The following is a 20913-nucleotide window of genomic DNA, read 5'->3' on the forward strand; positions in this document are numbered from 1 at the left end:
AGACTGGAGCAGCACTCTCAGCTCTCAGTTCTGTTAACATGTACTGCTGTCATGAATTCAGAGCCAGCCAACTGAAACATTAATGATCTGGTAAACTACAGAAAGGAACCAACTCACAGTGAGGTCTGCAGCACAATTGCTTGACTGTTTGGGATGATGAACACCTATAATTCCTCAAGATTCCAGCAGGAGGTGAGGGCTTTTGCACTTTTGTAATTCAAGTTTATCATTAAGAATAAAAGTATAGCAAGATACAAATCCCCATATCCAGCAATCCAAATAAGAGAAAAATATGAAAAAATATGCTATACTAGGAGAAAGTCACTAGCTGCAAAAATCATACAAAAAGGGTGTTCAGATGAGCCACTACACTACCTGTAATTCTTAGAAATACTGCAGAGGTAACTTGCCACACCAGTTCCACCACAGACACCACCAGCATTTCCAGCTGAAAAACCACTTCAGCTTTTCTCAAAGGTTTTCTAAGAAATCCTTTTTTCTCCTTTAGCAAGCCATGACTCACTGCCCTCTACAGCACAGACAGCTACCAGATACAGAACCTTAAGTGCCAGAAAAATGCTCCACTAGCTCACAGAGAGTGTTTCAAGTGGAAGCTTCAAAACGGCCTCCAGAACCACACTCATGTTCAAAGGAGGTGCTAGAGAACACGGCTGTGTGAAATTTGGCAATACAGATTCACTGGCAGGAACACGGAGGTTAGTTTTGGCTCGCAGGAGATCCTCCACCCTGTAGTTTGCTTTGAACTGTTGTAATGAAAAACTCAAAGTGAGATTCAGCTGCAACCATCAGTTTTTATCTAAGGTTGGTTTGAAAGCAAAATAAAAAAAATCTATTTCTGTATTTATAAGTTTGGAGAGGGTATGGATTTCTCTTTAGAAGAGACTCTGTATTCTAATTATCTTTGGAAGAGAAGGTAGCTGGGAGACCTATAATTCTCTCTCACATATGCATGTAGGCAACCAAAACAGCAATGTGGTGGAGGAGGGGGTGACTTAGTAAGTACATCATACACTATACAAGTAAGTGCATCTGTAGCACTGGGCAGCAGACAAGCCAGTCCACTTTACTACTTCCAGAAGAAAAGTTAGTCACTCCTCCCATCTATTTACAGCAGCATAGCAAGAAAATGCTGCTCTCTTCAGCCTGAATAGAAATTTGTCTCAGACAAGAAATCTGAAGATGCCTCCAGCAGTGCTGAGGCCCAAATCATTATCGTTTTGCCTCTTGTATTGTGGAAAATCTCAAGCCTCAGCACACAAGTGGAAGGTGAATGAGGTAAATCACAGGATGTCTTATTCTGACACGTGACAAGAGGAAGGAGAGAGAAAATCCACTTGGGGATGGGGAGGAGGAATACAAGATAAGCAGGACAGCCAGCCTCCCCTTGAAAAGCATGCAAGTGAGCTGCCTGCCACTCCAAAATCTCCAAACACTTTAACGGCAAGAGGTAGTTACAGGCCACTGGAATATTTTCCACCCAGAAGACCTTTGATTTAAATGGAGGGTCCCCTACACCCTAAAAAACAAAGAATATATTGCTAACTCAGACCACCAACATTTACTTCAAGTTTTCTGCTCCCTGTAAAACCAGGGTACACGTACTTAGCTTTACTCTTCCACAGACTAGACTGAAAATGTCAGAAAACAGGACAAGCTAGCTTATAAATAATTGCAAAGCCCCTCCTGAAAAGGGCTGAGAGGGAGGTGGGATGAAAGCTTCCAGCCAGGAAAGCTGTGACTGCCAAGGAGCAGAACAGAATAAGGACAAGGACAGTGTGTGATATCCCAGCTCCATCTGTACACAGAAATGAAAGGCATTGAGGAAAATATCAGTGCAGCTTATGGCAGGCACTCTCAGGTGTGGGAAAATCCTCAGGGGAAAAGCACCATCAACAGAAAATACAGCAGACCTTATAAGAGACAGCTGACGTGGCAGATCCTACAAAAGCTTGTCTGCAGTATCTGAGCGTCTTTTGTTCCCTAGCCCCATTCTTTCACCTGGCAGCTCACAGATTAAAAGACCTGAGAGATGTTCCTGTCACAGAAGACTTTCCTCAAAAGGCTCCTAAAAGGAGGAGGGACCAGGGTAATGCAGGGTCCACTACAGGGGATGCATGGCAGTGGAAGCTTTACCCTTCTAATAACAACTCCCTTACTTTTCTGGAAATTCTCCCTAACCCTATCCCCTCTCCCCTCACTACCTGCAGAGTGATAACAAAGCCAACATTGTCCATCAAGTCTCAATCTGAAGTGACTCAGTTATTCTCAGGAGCTTTGTGTTCATTTTTTCAGCCTGGCATCCTAAGAAAACAAGGTTTATGTCATCATATTGCCTGTCATATGTCTTAACTGTTTGTCCCTTCCTATTAACTTTTGAATCACACCATACTGGGGATACAGGGCTATGAGAAATTGAGTTTCTCGGATAGAAATTGAGTTTGTCTAAGATCAGTAAAACTGCCTTTGATTGGGTAGGGCAGAGACCCCAGTTCATGTCTCTGCTGAGAGAAAGGCTAAGAGCAGAGTCAGCACTTATCCCTGCTCTTGGGCCTGTCCCAGGCAATCAGCACACGTGTGTCACCCCGCCAGACAGCACCGTTCATCCTGCTTCTTGTCCTGCTGGTAAGCAGAGGATGGGAAGGGGGGATGAGAGTGCTCTGTGGGGAATGGGGTCGGGTGGAGGGCTGAGCTGGACTTCAGTGGAGAAACACATCATCACAAGTCTGGCCTCATACTCAAGAAAACTTATTTTCTCTGCCAAATTGCCTGTAACTTCATGACACATCATCAAGGACAAATGACAATATTTATCAAGTACTCGCTGAATCCAGAATGTAGCTACACACAAAAGAGAGAGGGTTAGAGAATTCATCCATTAGATTTGTTGCAGCAACTTTTTCTTCCTTTTTGCCTAAGCAATGGAAAAGTCATGTTGAAGTCAATTTATTTCCTAATGTCACCACTTTCTAGGTCTGCACAATTAATGCAGGGTTTCTTGAAACAAGTAGAAAGCGTGTGATGAATCAAATGTTGAGCACTCGGGAAACAGCATTCCCACAAGACTGCAAGGCTTGGCTCTGGAGTCACTTTATGACATTGGTTACAAGCAGCTATACACCCCAAGTGTGCTCTGCAGAGGCATTTTTCTGTATCTACTGACCAAACTATCCATTTTTAAGGAAAAGTGAAGGAACAAAAAATAGTGCCTTTTTTGCTGTAGCACCACATGGTAAATTTCATTTGTCCCGTCCCAACTGCTTCTAGTGACAGTGGAGTGTTTGTCTGAATTTTTAACAGATGTTTCTAAGTACTCTTGTCCACTTCTCTCTCCTGAGAAATCGATTTCTGCAGTGGGATAGCTCTAGATAGTAATACAAGCAATGCTTGTAAGAGGCTCTGGGGATAAATCTGTAGACGCTGCATCTAGGATGGGTGTGGGTATGGGTCCAAGCCTTATGAAACTTTGTAAATATTCTCTGAAGAATAGCAGGCTGGACTGACCCTGCCTGCAGATGTTTCTGAGCTTACCAGCCCCACAGCGAAAAGCAAGACAGCTTACAGATAACTGCAACACTCCTGAAACAGCCCAAGAGTGAGACTTAAACTGAAATTTATAAAAGCAGGGATATACTGGAGCAGAACAGAATAATGCAAAGGATTATGTGTGACGGTGTAACACAATTTCAATTCAAAATACCAAAGGTGCTTCAAAGGGGACCAGTTGGGGCTGAGGCAGAATTTCCCAGATGTCAGGTTGCCCTTGGGAACAAGCACACTGGATTCACTTGACAGGTGTGAAGGTACTCAGAAGTCAGTCAGAACACAAATGGCTTAAAAAAAAAATAAAATCTCTGTTTTGATTTTTAAAGAAAGTGAGCATCTTGCACTAACCCCTGGCAAGGAGGCAGTGACGTCTGCCTGAGTTTGTACACAGCCTGAAACAATCAGCTAAAGCATGCTCATGGCTGCTAGTTTACATTATCGAAATGGAACCAGAGCTATTTAATTCTAAAATCAAATCTATTAAAGCTATTGTCAGTGTTTCACAGCAGCTGAAACTGTTTTTTTTAAAAGGTCAGTCTACTAGCTAGAGAGTGAAAACAAGCAAGGCGGCTGTGCCAGCCCTTCAGACGCGGCTGCATCCTGCAGTCTGGTTTTGCATTCCCTTAAATGTCGGGCAAGGAGCAGCAGCGAGGTCTCAGCGGAGCCCGCCTGCCCTGCCAGCCGCGGGGGACAGGGGACAGGCAGTCAGAGGAGGCTCCAGTCCTGCGGGGACACACGGCGGGGCAGCGGCAGCCCCCGCCGCGGCACGCAGCACCTACGCCTTGCGGCGGAGAGAAAAGGATGGCTGGAGAGGACACCACTTTTTTTTCAACCCATTCAGCTTTGTGGCCACTGTGTCATTCACAACAATACCACAGCCCTCCCCCACAGCCAGAAAACCCGTAAAAACCCCAACCTAAGAACCACTTCCCCCACAAACAGCACAGCAGAGCCCCGAACACCCCCACAGCTAGCACAGGCCTAGCATTTGCTGTCATCTTCTGTATCGGCATTTCTGTTAACCCCTTTTGTAAGATCATTTGACTCGATTTCAAAATTCCTCATTCTGAAAAACACTTGTTAAATATTGGCCCTGACTGCTGCACAAAGTGATAGCTTGGTAGTCATAATCCACAAGATACATTTAGCCTCACAAACTCATCATCAATGGATCTTGAAAGCATTGTAGCCAACCGACTGGAAACCACATGCAATACAAACACATAATAGAACTTTTAATGTGCAAAGAGACTAAACAAAAAGATCCTTGACCTTCTTGCTTTCCCTTGCATACCATTATCCCCAGTGAGACAGCAAATGGAATGACGTGGAGAGCAACAGCTACCAACAAGCAACTTTGGAAGCCAATTTCTACAGTAGTTAAGCAGTTAATGACGTTAATCAGAATGATAACTTATTAAATTCTATATTTATGCAAATAGCATTTTGGCATATCGCACGGAGACCTGAGTAGCAGAGCTTGCCAGGGAAAGGTCCCAACATCTTTTCTGTTTACCATTTTGGGGTTTTTAATACCATGTAAAATCATCTGCGATGGTCGGTACATCAGACAAACCACACTTAAATAAAATGCTACAGTCACAAATTAATATCCATTATTCCAAATAGATTAATGAACAAATTGTTGAATTCTTAGCCTTTATGAAGCAGAGATTCATCTCTGCAGCCACATCCAATCTCTGCCATTGTCTTTTTAACGAGAGACTTTTCTTATAGACCTTCCTAAAACAGGCAACAATTATTGAACAAAGAAAATAGCAGGTAGCTCTTCCTCTGTCTGTGCTACAGTAGCTAGGGAATATATGGCACAAAAATATAAAGTAACAGCAGTTTATGACTGACATGGAAGGACATTATCCATGTGTAATGAGATGAATCAGAAAAACTGCAGTTCAGGGTAGACAGAATTTTCAGTAATCTTCGTTTTGTAAAACCAGTGTGGAAAACTTATTGCTTTCCAAGAGAAATAGCTGGGAACTTCTTGGTTCTGGGTTGTGTTTAAATTCAACAAGGATGGAAGAATCAGGGGATTGGATGAACAGCTACGAATTGCACTTTTAATTGGCTTCAAGATGTCAAAATGAACATCAAGATGTGCTTATGCATTTAGTTTCCCCTTTGCTTGATTCTGTTGTTTAGTAGAATTAAATTCTGCACAGATTTTACCCATTCATTCAGTTCCTTCTCTATCTTGAGGAAAATTAGGTGGGAACCACTTCTGCAACATGTTGTGTAAAATGGGTAATTCACAAATTGAAATTGTACTTCTGTTTTGAAAATCAATAATATTGCTTATACACAAGCCCTAATTGTTGATTTATTTATGTAAATAACTTGGTATCTGGATACCTTTTCTTTGTTTGTGCAAACCTCTCAACACAATGTTCAAATATCTCAGGAAAAAATAATTGCCTTTTTTCTCCCCTTTGGGTACAAATTTCTGTGTTTTAAATGAATGTGCAGGTTTTCTGTTGCTGCACAAAGCCTTCATTTCAAAACACCAACTAATTCTAGGTTTAATTAAAACAGAATGTTTTATATCACAAACACTTTTTTTACAGCACATTTTTTTTACCTTAATGTGATTGCTGCTTATTAAGAGAAGAATAATTTTTAAAAATTAATTTAATGAAATAATTCAAAGTTTTACAGCAACTCACTTTATAGAGGGAACTTATGCAAGCACCGAAGCCCTTCCAGAGAAAACAGGATTCTCCACACCTCCCTCTGGCTTTTTTCCCTACTGAATGCCGTGGCCTTCACTCAACCAAAGGAAATGAAAGACAGACTGAGACAACAGCATCACGTGGGTGAAGGTCAGATTGATTTTCAGCTGTGTGGTGCTGTTTTATCACCCTCAGGACAAAAGTTAAGCCCTTCATTGTTTTTCATGTCTGCTTTAACAGAGCAACTTTTTTTTTTCTCCTGAAATTTTGGTTGGGGTCCACACCACCAGACTTATCAAGGATAGCATAATTTAAAACATTTGTGAAGATCTTCCATCCTCACAGTAAAATCCAGAGCAGCCCACACATCACAAAATTTCTATGAGTTTCCTCTACTCCCTGTGTACAAACAGTGGCTCCTTCAAACTACGGAGGTTTCTGCAGTGACATTGGCTGACAGCAAAAGCAGAGTGGGATGCAGCTGCTGGCTGTTTGGGATGATCCTGGGCACAGGAGAAGAGCAGTTGCTATCTCAAAAGGGGCAAGTTCACAAATTGTTTTTTCTCCCCATCCTCCCTTCCTTTCCTCTCCTCTCTGCTCTGAGAGGCCAAGCTCTCTGAGAGCTGAGCCTCCTGCCTGTCACTCGGCAATCCAGACATGCACAGCCAATTACTGTGGCAGCCTCTGGAAAAACAGGGAGTTTTGCTAACTTTGATTGCACTTTTTCCAACTCCAACACCACTTACAAAATCCCTCTCCCCCCAGCTTGCTGTTAAGAATTGGCTTTTCTAATTTCTTTTCTAATTCAGAGACATTATCCCCAAAGTAATGATTTTATTTTCAATAGTCAATTTTAGCTAGTCATGTCTTCAAAACTGAACTGATTAACCTAAAATGAGGCATTTTGTACATCACAGATACGTGTATGCATACCTAGTTATTGAGAGAAAGCATCTTCCCTCCCATTTCCAGTTTTCTGGCAGACAAAAACTCAGTATTCTCTCATTTATGCTATGAGACAAGGAAATCCTACTCAGTTCCATTTCCTTTTGTTTTAAATGTTGGGTTGAATTTGTCCTATTTTGTGAGAAGAGTGCAAGAGCATCATGACTGCTTCCTAAAGATAACAGTCTATCCTCCATAAAAAGCAAGGAAAACTATCTGCTTTATTTATGTGTACCAGAGGGCCTGGTCCAAGTCAAACCCACTTACACTCAATACCATTAAAACTCCTTGGAATACAGTTCCTCCATGAAACAGCTCTTGTAAAACAAACCATGACAAGTGTCTGTAAGAGAGGAAGGAGCTGTGAAGGGCTATAAGGTGACATCAAGCAGCTATCCAGGTTGGATCTGGATGCGGTCTGAATGCAAATTAAATAATTTTCTCTATTTTGTGAACAGAGATTTGACTATCACATGTCTTTAGTTCATCTGAATCTGACTGGGTCTGCATCCAAAGCAGCACATGGAGCAGTGTGATTTCTCCCAGCACCCCGAGGAGATCTGCCAGTCCCCACAGGATGGTTCAAGGAAGGCTCTGCCCATGCACAGAGCTCCAAGGAAGAGCCAGCTCTGGACAATGGACAAGAGAGCAAGAGAGTCAAGAAACCAGTAACACAGCAAGGTGTCACTTATATGGATAAAATGTGAATGACTCTGTTTCGTGCGGGGCTGGGAAAGGGCCAATGCCAGCACAGCAACAGAGAGAAGACCACTGGGAACAAGATGCAAAATGGGACATCCAGAAAGGAGCAAGCAAGGAAAAAGCCTTCAAGGAGGGTCCACAGGGACATACACACAGTCAACAAGGAGGGGAAAGGGCAGAGAGCAGCCACCCCAAGCACATAGCCAGAACGCACAAAAGCACAATCCCAAATGGTGCAGAGACAGACCACAAGCTAAGTACTACCGTAAATAACTGTCCTAGATGCATGTTGGATTTTTAGCTGGTTTGAGCTTGGTTGGTTGCTATGGTTGATTGATGAAGATTGAACAATGTACTTCAAACCTGCTTACACTACTCTTGGAGTCCAGTAAATTACCTCTATACCGTTTTGCTGGAAGAAAATAAACACAGGTGTGTATTTATATTTCTGTAGACTGCGAGTTCATAAAGGAAATTTACTCTACTTCTGTCTTTCCAAATTTTCTAAAGAATAATTAGTAGATGTAGATTTCTAAAATGACCATTTAGTATAAATTATATCAAATCTCATTTATTTTAAGAGATATCATTAAGTACAAAGTCTGCATGAGTGAACTGAGTTCACTGTAGAGGAAGTGACTGGGAATTATGTTCAAAAATCTATTCAAATGTTTAATATAACAGATTCCCTGGAGAAGAGAAAAGCAATGGGTTTCTTCAGCCTTTCTTTATGTCCTCCTCAGCAAGTGTAACAGTAATTGAGTACCAACAAAAGAGGAGCCAAAAAGTCTTTCATCATTATGGCTGAGAATGATTTTCAAGGAAGCCTAAGGAAGAGATGGACCCACACGCCAAAAAAATAATACCTTCAAGAGGAAGTTTACTCCCACCATTACTGAAGTCACCAGCAACAAAACCCACCTGGATTAAAGACCTTGGCTGTTCCACCAATTTCATGCATGTCATTAGGCAAATTGGTGTAGCTGCAGTAATTTTCATCCAAAATAACTCAAGGTATTAATGGGGATGGTCTTGAGTTCTCCCCCAAACACTGACCTCTTGTTCCCCCTCATGTTGACATAAAGCTTGTGCAGCTCCATAGGGCACCAGATCTGGGAGCTGCACAGACTAAAAATCAATCCCTTTAATTGTCAGCAATGTCAGCTCCAAAAGACAACACAAACCTTTTACCAGCATAAGGCAGGAGATGGAAGGGAGGAAGGAAGCAGTCCAGTAGCAGTCAAAACTTAAGCCAAATTAGAATGACAACTTTTTAATTTCATGATGATAAAAATAACAATTTTTAGGAAGGGGAACAATTGTCAGGAAGGGGTTGCAAGAATGTTTAAAGATTACAAAGTGCTTGAATGCCCTACAAAGTGTTTAGCGTGAACTGACCAAGTGCCTTGAAATCAATTTTTCATTAGCTAAGACAATGAAAACTGCTTGTAATAAGCAAGACGTTTGAATAACATTACCTACATTTAATACAGGTAATTTACTTAAATTTCTACTGAGTACATTTTTAACAGTTTTAAATTGAATATGAAATTATAACATTTACCCTACTATTAAAAGCACCTATTAAAATTACTTACACGAATCAGCATTCAAAATGTACACACTTGCTGCCAAAGCTTTGAAGAAAGTCAGAAGCTGCTTGGACCTCTGATGGAGGTGCTCTGATGTGCAAGCCCAGCTTGGAGAGCAACAGCCTCTCCAGCAGGTGCAGAGAAAATATTTCCCTTATTCAGTTTATTTGAGCGGTTCAGTCCAATACGCAGTTTGTTGAGAACAGAGGAACCGCTTGGCAGATGATCCCTGGTTTGCTTCTTGCCAGCCTACTGCAAAGAAAGGCGTGAGACGCCCACGGACCACAGGGGCACCCGGCTGAGGCTGCCCCAGGAGGACACGTACCTGGGCGGGTCCCTGCTGCTCCCACCAGCCACCGGGAGCCCAGGCCGCCCTGGCGCTCTCCGGGCAGGCCGAGCCCGCGCTCCCGCACCCAGGGGCCACGCGGAGATGCTCCAGCAGGCGCTCCCAAAGCCAGCCAGCTGAAGAGGACCAACCCATGCTGGCACGTTTCCCTAAAGCCAGCCGGCACCAGGGGGTGGAGGCTGCTTTCTGGCTTCCCCAAGCCTGGAGCACAGTTAATAACATGCCAGCTGTATCTGCAGACAAGCCAAGTTTAATGAGGCTACAACAAAAGCATTCAAATATGCACTACAGAACTTCTGTGGGGATTTTTTTCTAGAGCTTGTTTTTAAAAAATGAAAGATAGGAATTCTTGACAATGTTTGTACACACACTTCCTTCGTTTTTAATTGATTTTGTTTTAATTATATGCCACAAATTCAAAGAAATCAACATTAGAAAGACTTGTTTAATCCCACTACTTCCCACAGCAAAATTATGCTGTGTGATGAGTGCTTGAAATGCACTGCTGGTTGCTTTTTTCTTAATAAACATTGAAGTCTTAATTGTTTTTCCCCTACATGGCCAGACACCATCTTTCTGTCTGCCAGGTCTTCACACTAGGACAAGTCGTATCCCTCGCCTCCTGCCTGGGAGCCAGGACAGACACACCAGCGTGACCACATCTCTGGCACAAGTGATGGAGGAGATAGCTGACCCCATCACTCTCCCACCAGCCATGCCTCGCATCCCTCTTATACCAGGCCAAGGTACACGAGGTATCAACAAGAGGATTGCAAACAGAGGCTTAGAGACAGGAGAGAACAGCAAAAGAAGCCTGCTCGGGCATGAAGGGATGGAGAAGGTGGGAAAGGGGCAATTGCTCACTGTCTCCTTCACCAGAAGAACCAGAGAGTATCAAATGAAAGCAGGTAACAAATGTGAAGTGAACAAAAGGTGATGCTTTTCCCCAATGTGCCGTTGAACTCTGGGGCCCACTGCAGGAAAAGCTAACTGCACTTCAAAATGGAAATTCATGGAAGAAGATTGTCTGAATAATTTAAATAAAAAGCATCACAAAGTGCTTAGATAAGTTTGTTGACAGCTAGGAAAGCATTCTGGGGAAACAGCACAATGAGACCATCAGGCTGGCTCAGTACGGCCATCCTTATCTGAAGAGCACTTACCCAATTGTCTGTGATGGGACAGGGGAAGAAATCAGGGGAAAATCCCAGACCCTCAGTACATCTCTTTTTCACTGCTTACACATGCAGTCTGAAGATCTCAACGGCTCTGAATCTGCCAAGGCTGTTGATATGGCCATCAGTTTTGCTCCTCAACAACCCACAGGAAAGCCATGAGTGCCCTTGAGCAGTATCCTAGCCAGAAATAATCCATGCTCTTGTCCATCTGAGACAAGACAACCCCAGCACATCCTCCATTCAGCTCTCTAAGGCTTTATTAAAGGCCACTTTGTAACAAGCACATATCTATTGTAGTCTCCAGGCTATCCTCACTGCAGTTCTGAATTGAGTTTCATATACTGGGTTTTGTCTACAGCCCTCTGAATGCTGGGACCTTCTTATGGCAAACAGGGATCCTCCTTCCTGTAGGCACAGCTGCTCTTGTAGCTCTCACCAGGCTTTAGCCTGGGATGGAACTCTTTCCACTGAAACCCCTCCCTCCTTTTTTTTTTTTTTTTAATAAAATCCATTCATTATTTATCTAGATTTCTGTATGTTGAGAAACAAATCTGCCCTGTGTAGACCCCCACACTCCTCCCTCTGCTGTACCATGGCAATGGATTACCCTTGCAAACAGAAATCTGAAGCAAGAGGAGAAGGGGAAGTGGAGCTCCAGCACCTGAGGTGCCCCAGAATTGCTGTGTGAGGCCTGAGCTGGTGCAGGGGGATCTGGACAGGCTCCAGCTCCCAAATGCAGCTCCTGCTGCACACAGGAGCCCCACACATGGCCAGCACCCAGCACAGCTCTTGCTTCACAGCATTTGGGGTGCTTCAGTCTGTGTGCATCTCTCAGTTGTTGATGCAGCGAAGGAGAAGAGACCAGCTTCTCAGCCAGCCAGGGGCAACCTGTTCAAGATCTCCAAAGGACACATTTCCTTTAAGAGGCCTCATTTGAAACATGCACCCACTTTCTCTTTTATCCACTTCCATGCATACCTGTGCTTACTTTTGTGCAGACTACTTTTTGAACTAGATAAAAGCAGATAAAAGAACTCAATTAAAGTAGTAAGAATGAAACAGTCCCTTGCCAATACAAGCAGGCTAACTTGCCATCCTCAGCTCCTCACTGGGCCATATGTTTAAAAATGACAAGGAAAATGGTCTTCCTGTGTGAAAAACATATGCTGCTTGAGGAAAGGCATCATCATCATCGCTAAGAAATTTTGTGCAGCCCCAGAATGCATAGACAGTCCAGCAGTGACTGCTGGCTATGTGGGGGCTGAGAAAGGGGTGGGGAGAGCTCATTACCTCCCTCCTGCCAGGGGTTTTGGTAACATGCAACCAAGCCGGCCGCAGCCGCGCTGGCAGCGCTCCTATCTGCACACGCAGTGCCTGGTGCTGCCTCCCTCGCCACCATCCCCAGGGGGGCCGGCACAAAGGTGGCCGTGGCGATTTGCAGGGATGGCGCCAGGCGCACTGGCACGCTCTTATCAGCGAGCACACTGCCCAGCCCGGCGGGCCGGCTCCCGCGCGCCGCGGATCTGCCGTGGGCTCCCGCTCTGGGACACCCTCCGTGAGGCCGCACAGCAAACCCCCAGCTGGGTGTTTATGGCGAGCAGGCATTGTTTGAATTCGCATGTCCCCCCACCATAAATCCTCACAGGCACCGGCATGCCTGCAAAATCCAGGAGAGACAGAGAAAGAAGCGCTGAGGCGCGGCCCCACCGACACGTCGCCGTGCCGAGGGGCTGAGCGCAGGGTCACACGCCCGGGTTCTCACCTACCTTTGCCTGTGGATGACCCTCCGATCTGACGGGTGGGCAGCGCCGTTAGGGAGCACAGCACCTGGCACCACTTTGTCAGACACACGCAGCACACCACACTCTACACTGAAGCACATTTGCCACGTGCCGGGGCAGAGCCAGCGCTGGTGCCTCAGCACGCACTGCACGGGATGCGCTGCGAAACCTCGGCATGGCCAGGGCTGCTGTAGGCCCTGTTCGACATCAGATTTGCAGCTGTGCTTCTGTTTGTCTTCAGCTCCCCATTCAGATGTGGGAATGTGCTTTATGTTCTGCACGATAAATACGTATTTACTGAGCACCTGCACAGCAAGCCAGTCAGCACAGCTCCTTATCAGCACACTGATTTTCTGGCATGTGCAAGCAGAAGTCCTTGAAAAAGCCTTTTTTCAGGCTGGCTGGGAACCTCCAGGTAAACTCAAACATCACCTGTGGGGTGACAGCAGTCAGGGGAGCCCGACCCCAGACCACCCAGCCATGTGTACCCCTGCAGCAATGTGGGGTTTCAGAGCTCTCAGCACAGAGGGCACAAATACCAACTGCAGGGAGATGTGCAGCACCTGGGCACTGTGGCCAAGGTAGCTGACGAGCCCTGGGGAGCCCTGCGCTGTCCCTGCACCTGGAGAGGGGACATCTGTGACAAACTAAGGACAGGAGCCTGCACTTGAAGCCCTCCAGGTGATTGACAATAAAAACACTGCCCCAGTGCCCATTTTCAGATCTGGACATCAAGAATTGAGGACTCCAGGGAAAATCCATGTTTTTACAGTTTGTGATATTATTGAGCTTTTCTGGTGCCAATTTTAAAACACTGCTATGACCTCTGGAAAGAGGGGAAACTGCATTTCAGCACAACAACGCAGAAAAGAACAAAAAAAGGAAACTTGTTATTTTTTTAAGCTTGAAACACTAGTCAGGTTAAGAGAAAGGAGCAGAATTCTGGCAAGGACAAGAGCACTCAGACTGAACCACAACACAGTAATTAGGGCCAGTAGGTCATTAGACACACAGCTGTATAAACTAGGTGTATAATTAAGTTTCCACACTGCTTTTTCACAACTGTATTTCAGTTTCTTTTGTAGAGGACAATCAGTAATTCACTAATTTAAAGATGTAACAAAAGCAGCAGCAAAAAGAGAGAAAAATTACTAATTTGCCAATCAGGTGCAAACAAAAATTACAATTTTGGGAAGGGCTAATTTTGGAAATGTATATAAGACATCTCTCTTTGTCAGTGGGAAGTAAAAAATGCCACCTGACAAAAACATTCATGAGACATTGTCACTTGTTGACAAGCTGCTGTATATGTGTTTCTGCATAAGCATCCCGCAAATGGGGTTGCATGGCAATTATAATTCTTGTAGCAGGTGAAATAAAAGAAAATGCAAAATTATACACTAGCATGAAACAGTTACAGTACCTCATTTCAAATGTAAGCCTACAAGTTATAGGGCATTTAAAAGAAGCAACTGCAAGACTTTAATTATAAACTAGTTCCTACCGTACAGTAGTTTAGAAAAATCAGCTGCTTCCAAGCTGGCAATATCCATATATAGCTCTGCTGCTGTTTGAAACAGACAACCTGTAAAGTTATCAACAACAGAAGAGGACCTCATGAAATGCTCAGAGACCCAGCCAAAACCTACTTCTGTCCACTTCAATGATGTGTTAATTTGCTTTGAAACTTCTACATTCACTTGAGAATCTGAAGAAAAAATTTTACCTGAGACTATTCTGACCCATTGAAGGAAAGGGGTGGAGGAAGCAAAAAAAAAAAAAAACAAAAAACAAACAAACCAAAAAAAAAAAAAAATAAAAAAAAAAAAAAAAAAAAACCACAATAAAATACTGGAGCTAAACCCAGATTAATGCAGGATTAAACACACAAGCCAAATGACAAGGCTTGTGAATTTTTAGCCACTTTTTGTCAGACAACAAACCACCTGGCACCAGCCACCAGACAGTGATCTATCACAAAATAGTTTCTTGATGTAGGGAGCCTCTGGTGCTTGTTGTAGGACACAGTAAGTTGTAAATCCACATGTAGTTCTTTACTCTTGTGACTAATGCTGTAAGATAGCATCATGCTACAGCTACACTGTAACAGCAGCATGCAAAACACATATAAAAAAGGCTGCAGATGATGCCAATGGCAATTACTTAGCCCTCTCTAGTTTAGGGGATATGGGATACCTGTGAGTTTTAAAGTCATTTTAAAAGCTTAACACATCCAGTGTATACACTAGGTGTTTTTATTTGTTCTCAGAGTATTTTTCAAGATGCTGCTGTTTAAGGAAACAGTTTAAGGCACTGTTTCCAGGACTGCTGCAGGAGTGCTCGTTTGTGGGGCAAACTGGGAAACGAGGGAAGATATAAACCAGTAAGGAAATGTGATGTTCTTTTGGTACCAGCTGCCCCAATCACAGACGTCAGTCGTGAGCAAAAGGTATAAAAGGCACCTAATTCTGTCACAAGGAGAACATCTCTACTACACAGACATCAAAAGGAATGCCATGCACCTATGCTACCAGAGATGTCTAGATTTCATCAGTGTTTTGTCCTCAAAGAAACAAGTCTGAAATACATGAAAAAGCAAGGAGGGGAATGGCTGTTTGTTACTTCCTTACATGTCAAAGCAGCTGTGTTCAAACTGTATTATAACTTCAGCACGCTGTAATGAATTTCTAAGGGATTCCAGTGAAATAGATGGTTTATCCTGTTCTTTGGAGTGATCTCTTGTAATCCTGCAACACTCCTGAGCTACAATACCTTCCTAACTTCAGTATCCCAAAGGAAGTCATTAGTTATGTTGTATTATCAGCCTGGTGATATTATCACTACAAATATTACCTGTATTGATCTGGAGCCATGTAGACATGACTGAAAGCCCTGCTTCAGATTAAGACATGAAAATCTAGCTAGACAAGAGGTCAGGCACTGCATTACACCCTCAGGTGTGTCAGGCAGGTATCACAGGGAAAAGGAGTGCAGGGTAACTAAGGACACAGACAAGTAGCTCTTTTTGTAGGGTAAAATCTTTAAATACAATACACTTTCTAATGAGGTCTTAGGTTTTCACCCAGGTGGTGCAAGTCTTTTTAGATGAACTAAAGGAAGACACACATTTTGCATGCTTTCCTCAAAAATCCTCATGATTATCAGACCATGTATCAAACTGGTGCATCTGAAAGGGTTGTTTTTTCCTCAAGGTAAGGTATGTGAATATCAAGCAATATTCCAGATTGTCTTCATGGAAACATTCTCATTCCAAAATATAGGAGTGCAATCTTCCTATTTACTTTAAATCACTTCAGGACACTAGATTAAACTAAATAGAAAACAGACACTCTAGTTCTGGAACAAGGATTATCCTCACATGGAGACAATTAGCACTTATTTCATGTATATGCAGATAGTTATATGGTGCCTTTTTGGGACAAAATGTCTTTGTAAATCATCCACACACGTGAAGACAGTAAAATATGAGAAAATTATGCTACCTGCAATCAAGAATAGCAATGGGAATACTGAAAAATTATTTTGATATATCCCTAAAAATATAATTTTTCTTAGTCTCACTAAGAGAATACTACACTGAGGATAAAAAAAAACCTAAGGTGTGAAAACACTGACTGAATTTACATTAATATAATCTCTAGGTTGCTATGTTTTAATGCAGATTTGCCTCTGGAAAAGAATTGTTCCTTTTCATAGCACTGCTGTCACCTGTCATAACCTTACACTCCTGCTTTGGAATCCCTATCAGCAGCGCCCACTGCCCTTTGCCATTGTGCCATTACAGCTGTTTGGGGACCACACAGGGAACCAGACCCAAGCAGACATTTGGGCTAAGAAGAGCCTCCTTTTGTGGGGCTCAGCCCCAGCACCACAGCAGCTGTCCCAGCACAACTGAGGAGAGCGGGCAGTGATGGAGCAGCGGCTGCCCAGGGCACTTCTTGGAAAGGACCAGTGTCCACACGGGCTGTGCACTTTGCCTTCCAGTTGGGAAAACAAGGAGTTTTCTAAATAGAAAGTTACAAGCTCTTGCTTACTCCCCTGCAGCAGAGTGCCATGTGCAGAAGTCTCAGGCCATTGCTGTGGCTGTCAGCTGGCTGGGAAATTACCCTGCAAGAAGTGGCCTTTCGATTTTACGCACTTTCAAGTTTGCAGCCTATGTAGGGCTTAAATCAGAGTGCAGAACAAGGAGCCCTGGGGGCAGGCTTAGGACTGCAATCTCTACCCAACTGCATGCATGGGAAAAGCCCCAACATCCCTCTGTTCTTCCTCCCAGCAAGCAGATGCGAACAAGAGCAGGGAGTCCTCCCCTCTGCAAGCCAGAGTGAGACAAGGGAGGGTGCTCTTGGGGTGGGAATCAAACCAAGCCAAAGCCTCCACCTGACATTCCCTCCTTTGCTGTATTCCATCCCCTGTATTTTTTCTTGGCTGATCATCATTTTACTTATGCCCAAAAAGGAGAGCAGAAAACATAGACTAATTACAAAACAAATTAAGTGGCCAGGAGGAGTATGCACTCAGGGGAAAGATGATGGGATACTGCTGCACCAGAGGAGAAACTAACCCTTCTGCCTTCTGCCAGCCTTGACCTACCCGTCTGCCATAACAGCAACTGCCTAAAAATAATTTAGATGAATGTGGAGGCAGACGTGATGGCAGAGTATTCAGCTCTGGGAAGGTGAAAGATAAGAATCCCTGATTTAAATACATATGAACATATTCTGCGCTCCCCCTCCTAAGATTTTATTTAATCTTTGGTAAAATCTGCAAAGCTTTTTCCCACCCCTGTAAATCGGCTTAGCGTGCTCAGCTGAGTACCTGCTGCTACCGCCGGCCATGCAGAGGCAGCCCTGGAAAAGCAAGGTATGTTGCAATTGTTCACACCAGTGCTCTGAGCTTGTTCTTACTTTACAGAAAGTAAAATCAAGATCAGCGTAGGCTGATGCCATCCTCACTTCCATAAAATTCAAAAGGCAATGTAATAATAACCTAGGGAGAATGCTGTATTTTTAGGGTGGGATTACAGAACTCGCACTACGAATTTTAATCTCAGGAATCATCATGTTCTTTTAGGGGTTCAGAGGCCTTTTTTCCTGGGAGTTTTGCACACTTCAGTCATTTAACTTTTTTAATCTTCCTACATTTGGAGAGAGAGGGAAAAATATCTGCCTGAAACTTCTAGCATTAAAAAACCCCACAACATTTTTGTCTAACGTAATTACTGACATATTCCAATTGGAAAGCTGTTGCTTTTATTTTAATTTTATTAAAGGAGTGAACAAAGGCTACCCAAGGCACCACAATAAAATTACATTAACTGTAAAATTACATTATTAATTCTTTAATCTCACTTGAGGCCTCAAGCTGTTGCTATGTCCAATTACCCAGCTAACCACCTGTCAGAACTGTAAAGCTAGTTTAACATTACCTCCAGGACAGTTGTGTGCCCTGTGTTCAGTCAGGTCTGCCAGTGAATCGAAGTCCTGCTGACAGTTATCGCAGGTGTAAATTGACTCATCCTCCATGTCTTCATCTTCCTCATTTCTCTCTTCCTGGCTCGTCACACTGTTCCTCTCTTCCAGGGCCCGGCTGTCCTTCGCTTCGCTCTCCAGCTCTCCTCCCAGGCCACCTGCCAACAGCAAGAACATCCTCTAAGTTTGAAAGGTCTGAAAAATAAGAGCTTTAAGAAGGATGTTGCACTTATTAAGATACATTTAATTACAGCCGCTCTCACATTATTCCCGACACCTTTCATTATATTAATGTGGTTTTCATATCATGTGGTGCAACAATTCTCAACTGTATTCTCTGCTGCTTAGTGCGAATCCTGCAAACACTCTCTCCTAATCTTCTCTGGTGGGTGTATAGCGGGAGCCTCTAACTCTGTCATATAAAGTTGTTAGTGTTTTATCACTTAACCAGATTCTCAAAGCTTTAAAAATTGGCAAGATTAATTACAGCCCGCAAAGAAAAGGCATGTGCTGAATTTTAATTCTCAGTGCTCTCCTGTTCCCACCGCCCCCAAGCCCCAATATTAGTAACAACAAGCAAAAAAGATGCTCTAGCTGAATATCCCAAAGCACACATGTACCCCAGGACATGAGAGGTCTTGCTGAACTAATGAGAGGCACTTGGTTGGGCAGATGAGCCTGACATTGTGCTGACCCAGCTGAGAGCAGATACAGTGCATCTGACCTTCAGGTCTCTTCAATATTTTTTATCTTGGTCTGTGGCCAGAGTATGGGCTAGCACATACATCTTTGCCAACCCCCCCAAGTTTTTATCTGCATTTGTGCTCAGGGAGACTGAGCTCTCTGACAGCTCCAGAAACTCCCCAGTGTGGGGGGCTGAGCACCACAGGGCTGTGCAGGTGGCAGCTCCACACAGGGGGCAGCTGGCTCTCCACTGGCCATGGCAGGGGTGGGAGTGGTGGCAGGACAGCTGCTCACTCCCCCCAGGACACCCTCAGTGGCCTTTGTGAGGGATAAGCTTGCAGCCACATCCTCCTGCCTCCAGGACACACCCTTAGCCACAGTGCATACCCAGATGTGCCTGAAGCCAGTCCATGCAGCACTGCAGACAGCCCTTGCATGGGCTCTCTGGAGAGGCCACAGAGCTGAAAATTCCCTTCTGAGTCCCTGCTGCCCTCTCAGCAGGGAAAGCATCCATTAGGCACACTAGCCATGGTAGCCAGGCTTTGGTGACCAGCTGAAACAGAGCTGCCTCTGCCTCTTCTGCACACAGGTTCCCAACAGAGGTGATACAGCCCCAGGTGCTACACCTGCACTATTTCACTTGCCTCCACAAGAACTCATGCTCTTAATACACCCTGTCAGTGTGATGGGAGCACTTGGGAAGTCATTCAGAAAGTGAAACAGAACCACAGACTGCCAGCAGAAGAGATCCTCACACACTGGCTGATCCCAAAAGATCAGGAGCTGCTCTCAGCCAGGTAGGAAGGAGATGCCACCTTGTTGGTTTGAGAGCATTTGGTCTTTAAGCCATTAAGAAAGGACCAGCAAACAGAGAGATGAATAGTTTCTAAAATCAGATCAGTGCCAAAAAGATTAAGGACAACCAATGCTGAGAACATGAAGCCAAGCTGAAAATAAAATTTATTAAAGACGAAAACTGGTTACCACAAGCACTGCAGTTCAGACACACACGGCTAGAGCTCTGCTACCACTATCCAGCCAGAGCACATTTCATACCATCTTCTGCTCTGTGCACGGTTAACATAAATCAACTGGTGTAAAACACTGCAGCTTTCCATGGAGCACTCGTAACATGACACACCCTTGCAATTGCAATGGAAATATTAAAAATCAGAGCCTGCGTTGGTGTGTCACAGCCTCCTTCGTAGCAGTTAACTGATCTGCACATTTTCAGATTCCTTTACTGCTAAATTATACATACCTTTCTACTACAAAAATTTCCGTTAAGGGCAAGATATAATATTCATCTTACCAAATCAGATATGCTACTAGCACAGCAGTAATAAATTTAAGGATTTAGTTATAAAAAGTATCACTCACTAAGCACTCTATATTGTAAGTCATCATCTACACTATGTTTATTCAATAAAATGCCACTAGCTGAACCTCATGCTTTATAGAGTCTTCCTTAAATAAAAATGTCTTGTAATGATAAAGACCCCACAATTCTGGTTCTCTTATATTACTACTTCACCAAATAGTAAGTCACTTTTAGACCTATGCTAGCTTTGCTTTATTTCACACATCATTTAATGTGTATATTCAAATTATCACTTATATTTTGTCATATTTACTTGGCACACCTTTATACAGGGTCCCATTCCAGACTGCAATCACAAACATTTTAGCTCATTCAATCTTTTTAAAGCCTATGTCCTGCAGACTTGATAGTTAATAAATCAGAATGTCAACTCTCCAGTTTTATGACAGAAACCTATAAAAATATTCCAAGCATATAAATGTAACCTAAAGAATTGGCACCTGCGTCCATGCTGCCTGCTGACAAAGGCCTCGGGGAAGCATTTCTGAACCAACTTTGCCACAACCTGAAGAAGAAAGGTTTTAGGCAACTTTGGGGAGCTTTAAGGGACCTTCACTAATATTT

At 43.7% G+C, this 20913-nt stretch overlaps 1 protein-coding gene across 2 annotated transcripts in view; it reads right to left on the reverse strand.

Annotated features, from left to right (window-relative positions):
• ZNF423 (zinc finger protein 423) overlaps positions 1-20913 on the reverse strand; it is a 226528-nt gene that overhangs the window by 140184 nt on the left and 65431 nt on the right. The window contains exons 4-5 of one of the 2 annotated variants that reach the window (XM_041400800.1): positions 18242-18442; positions 14300-14380 (exon numbers count right to left, since the gene is read on the reverse strand). In XM_041400800.1, coding sequence (XP_041256734.1) covers positions 14300-14380; positions 18242-18442 — 282 coding nt within the window. The remainder of the gene's footprint in view (positions 1-14299; positions 14381-18241; positions 18443-20913) is intronic. The other variant, XM_041400801.1, reaches the window with a different exon arrangement.

The sequence above is a fragment of the Onychostruthus taczanowskii genome, unplaced genomic scaffold (assembly GCF_017590055.1).
Source record: "Onychostruthus taczanowskii isolate IOZ18803 unplaced genomic scaffold, ASM1759005v1 scaffold18, whole genome shotgun sequence".
Classification (NCBI taxonomy): domain Eukaryota; kingdom Metazoa; phylum Chordata; class Aves; order Passeriformes; family Passeridae; genus Onychostruthus; species Onychostruthus taczanowskii.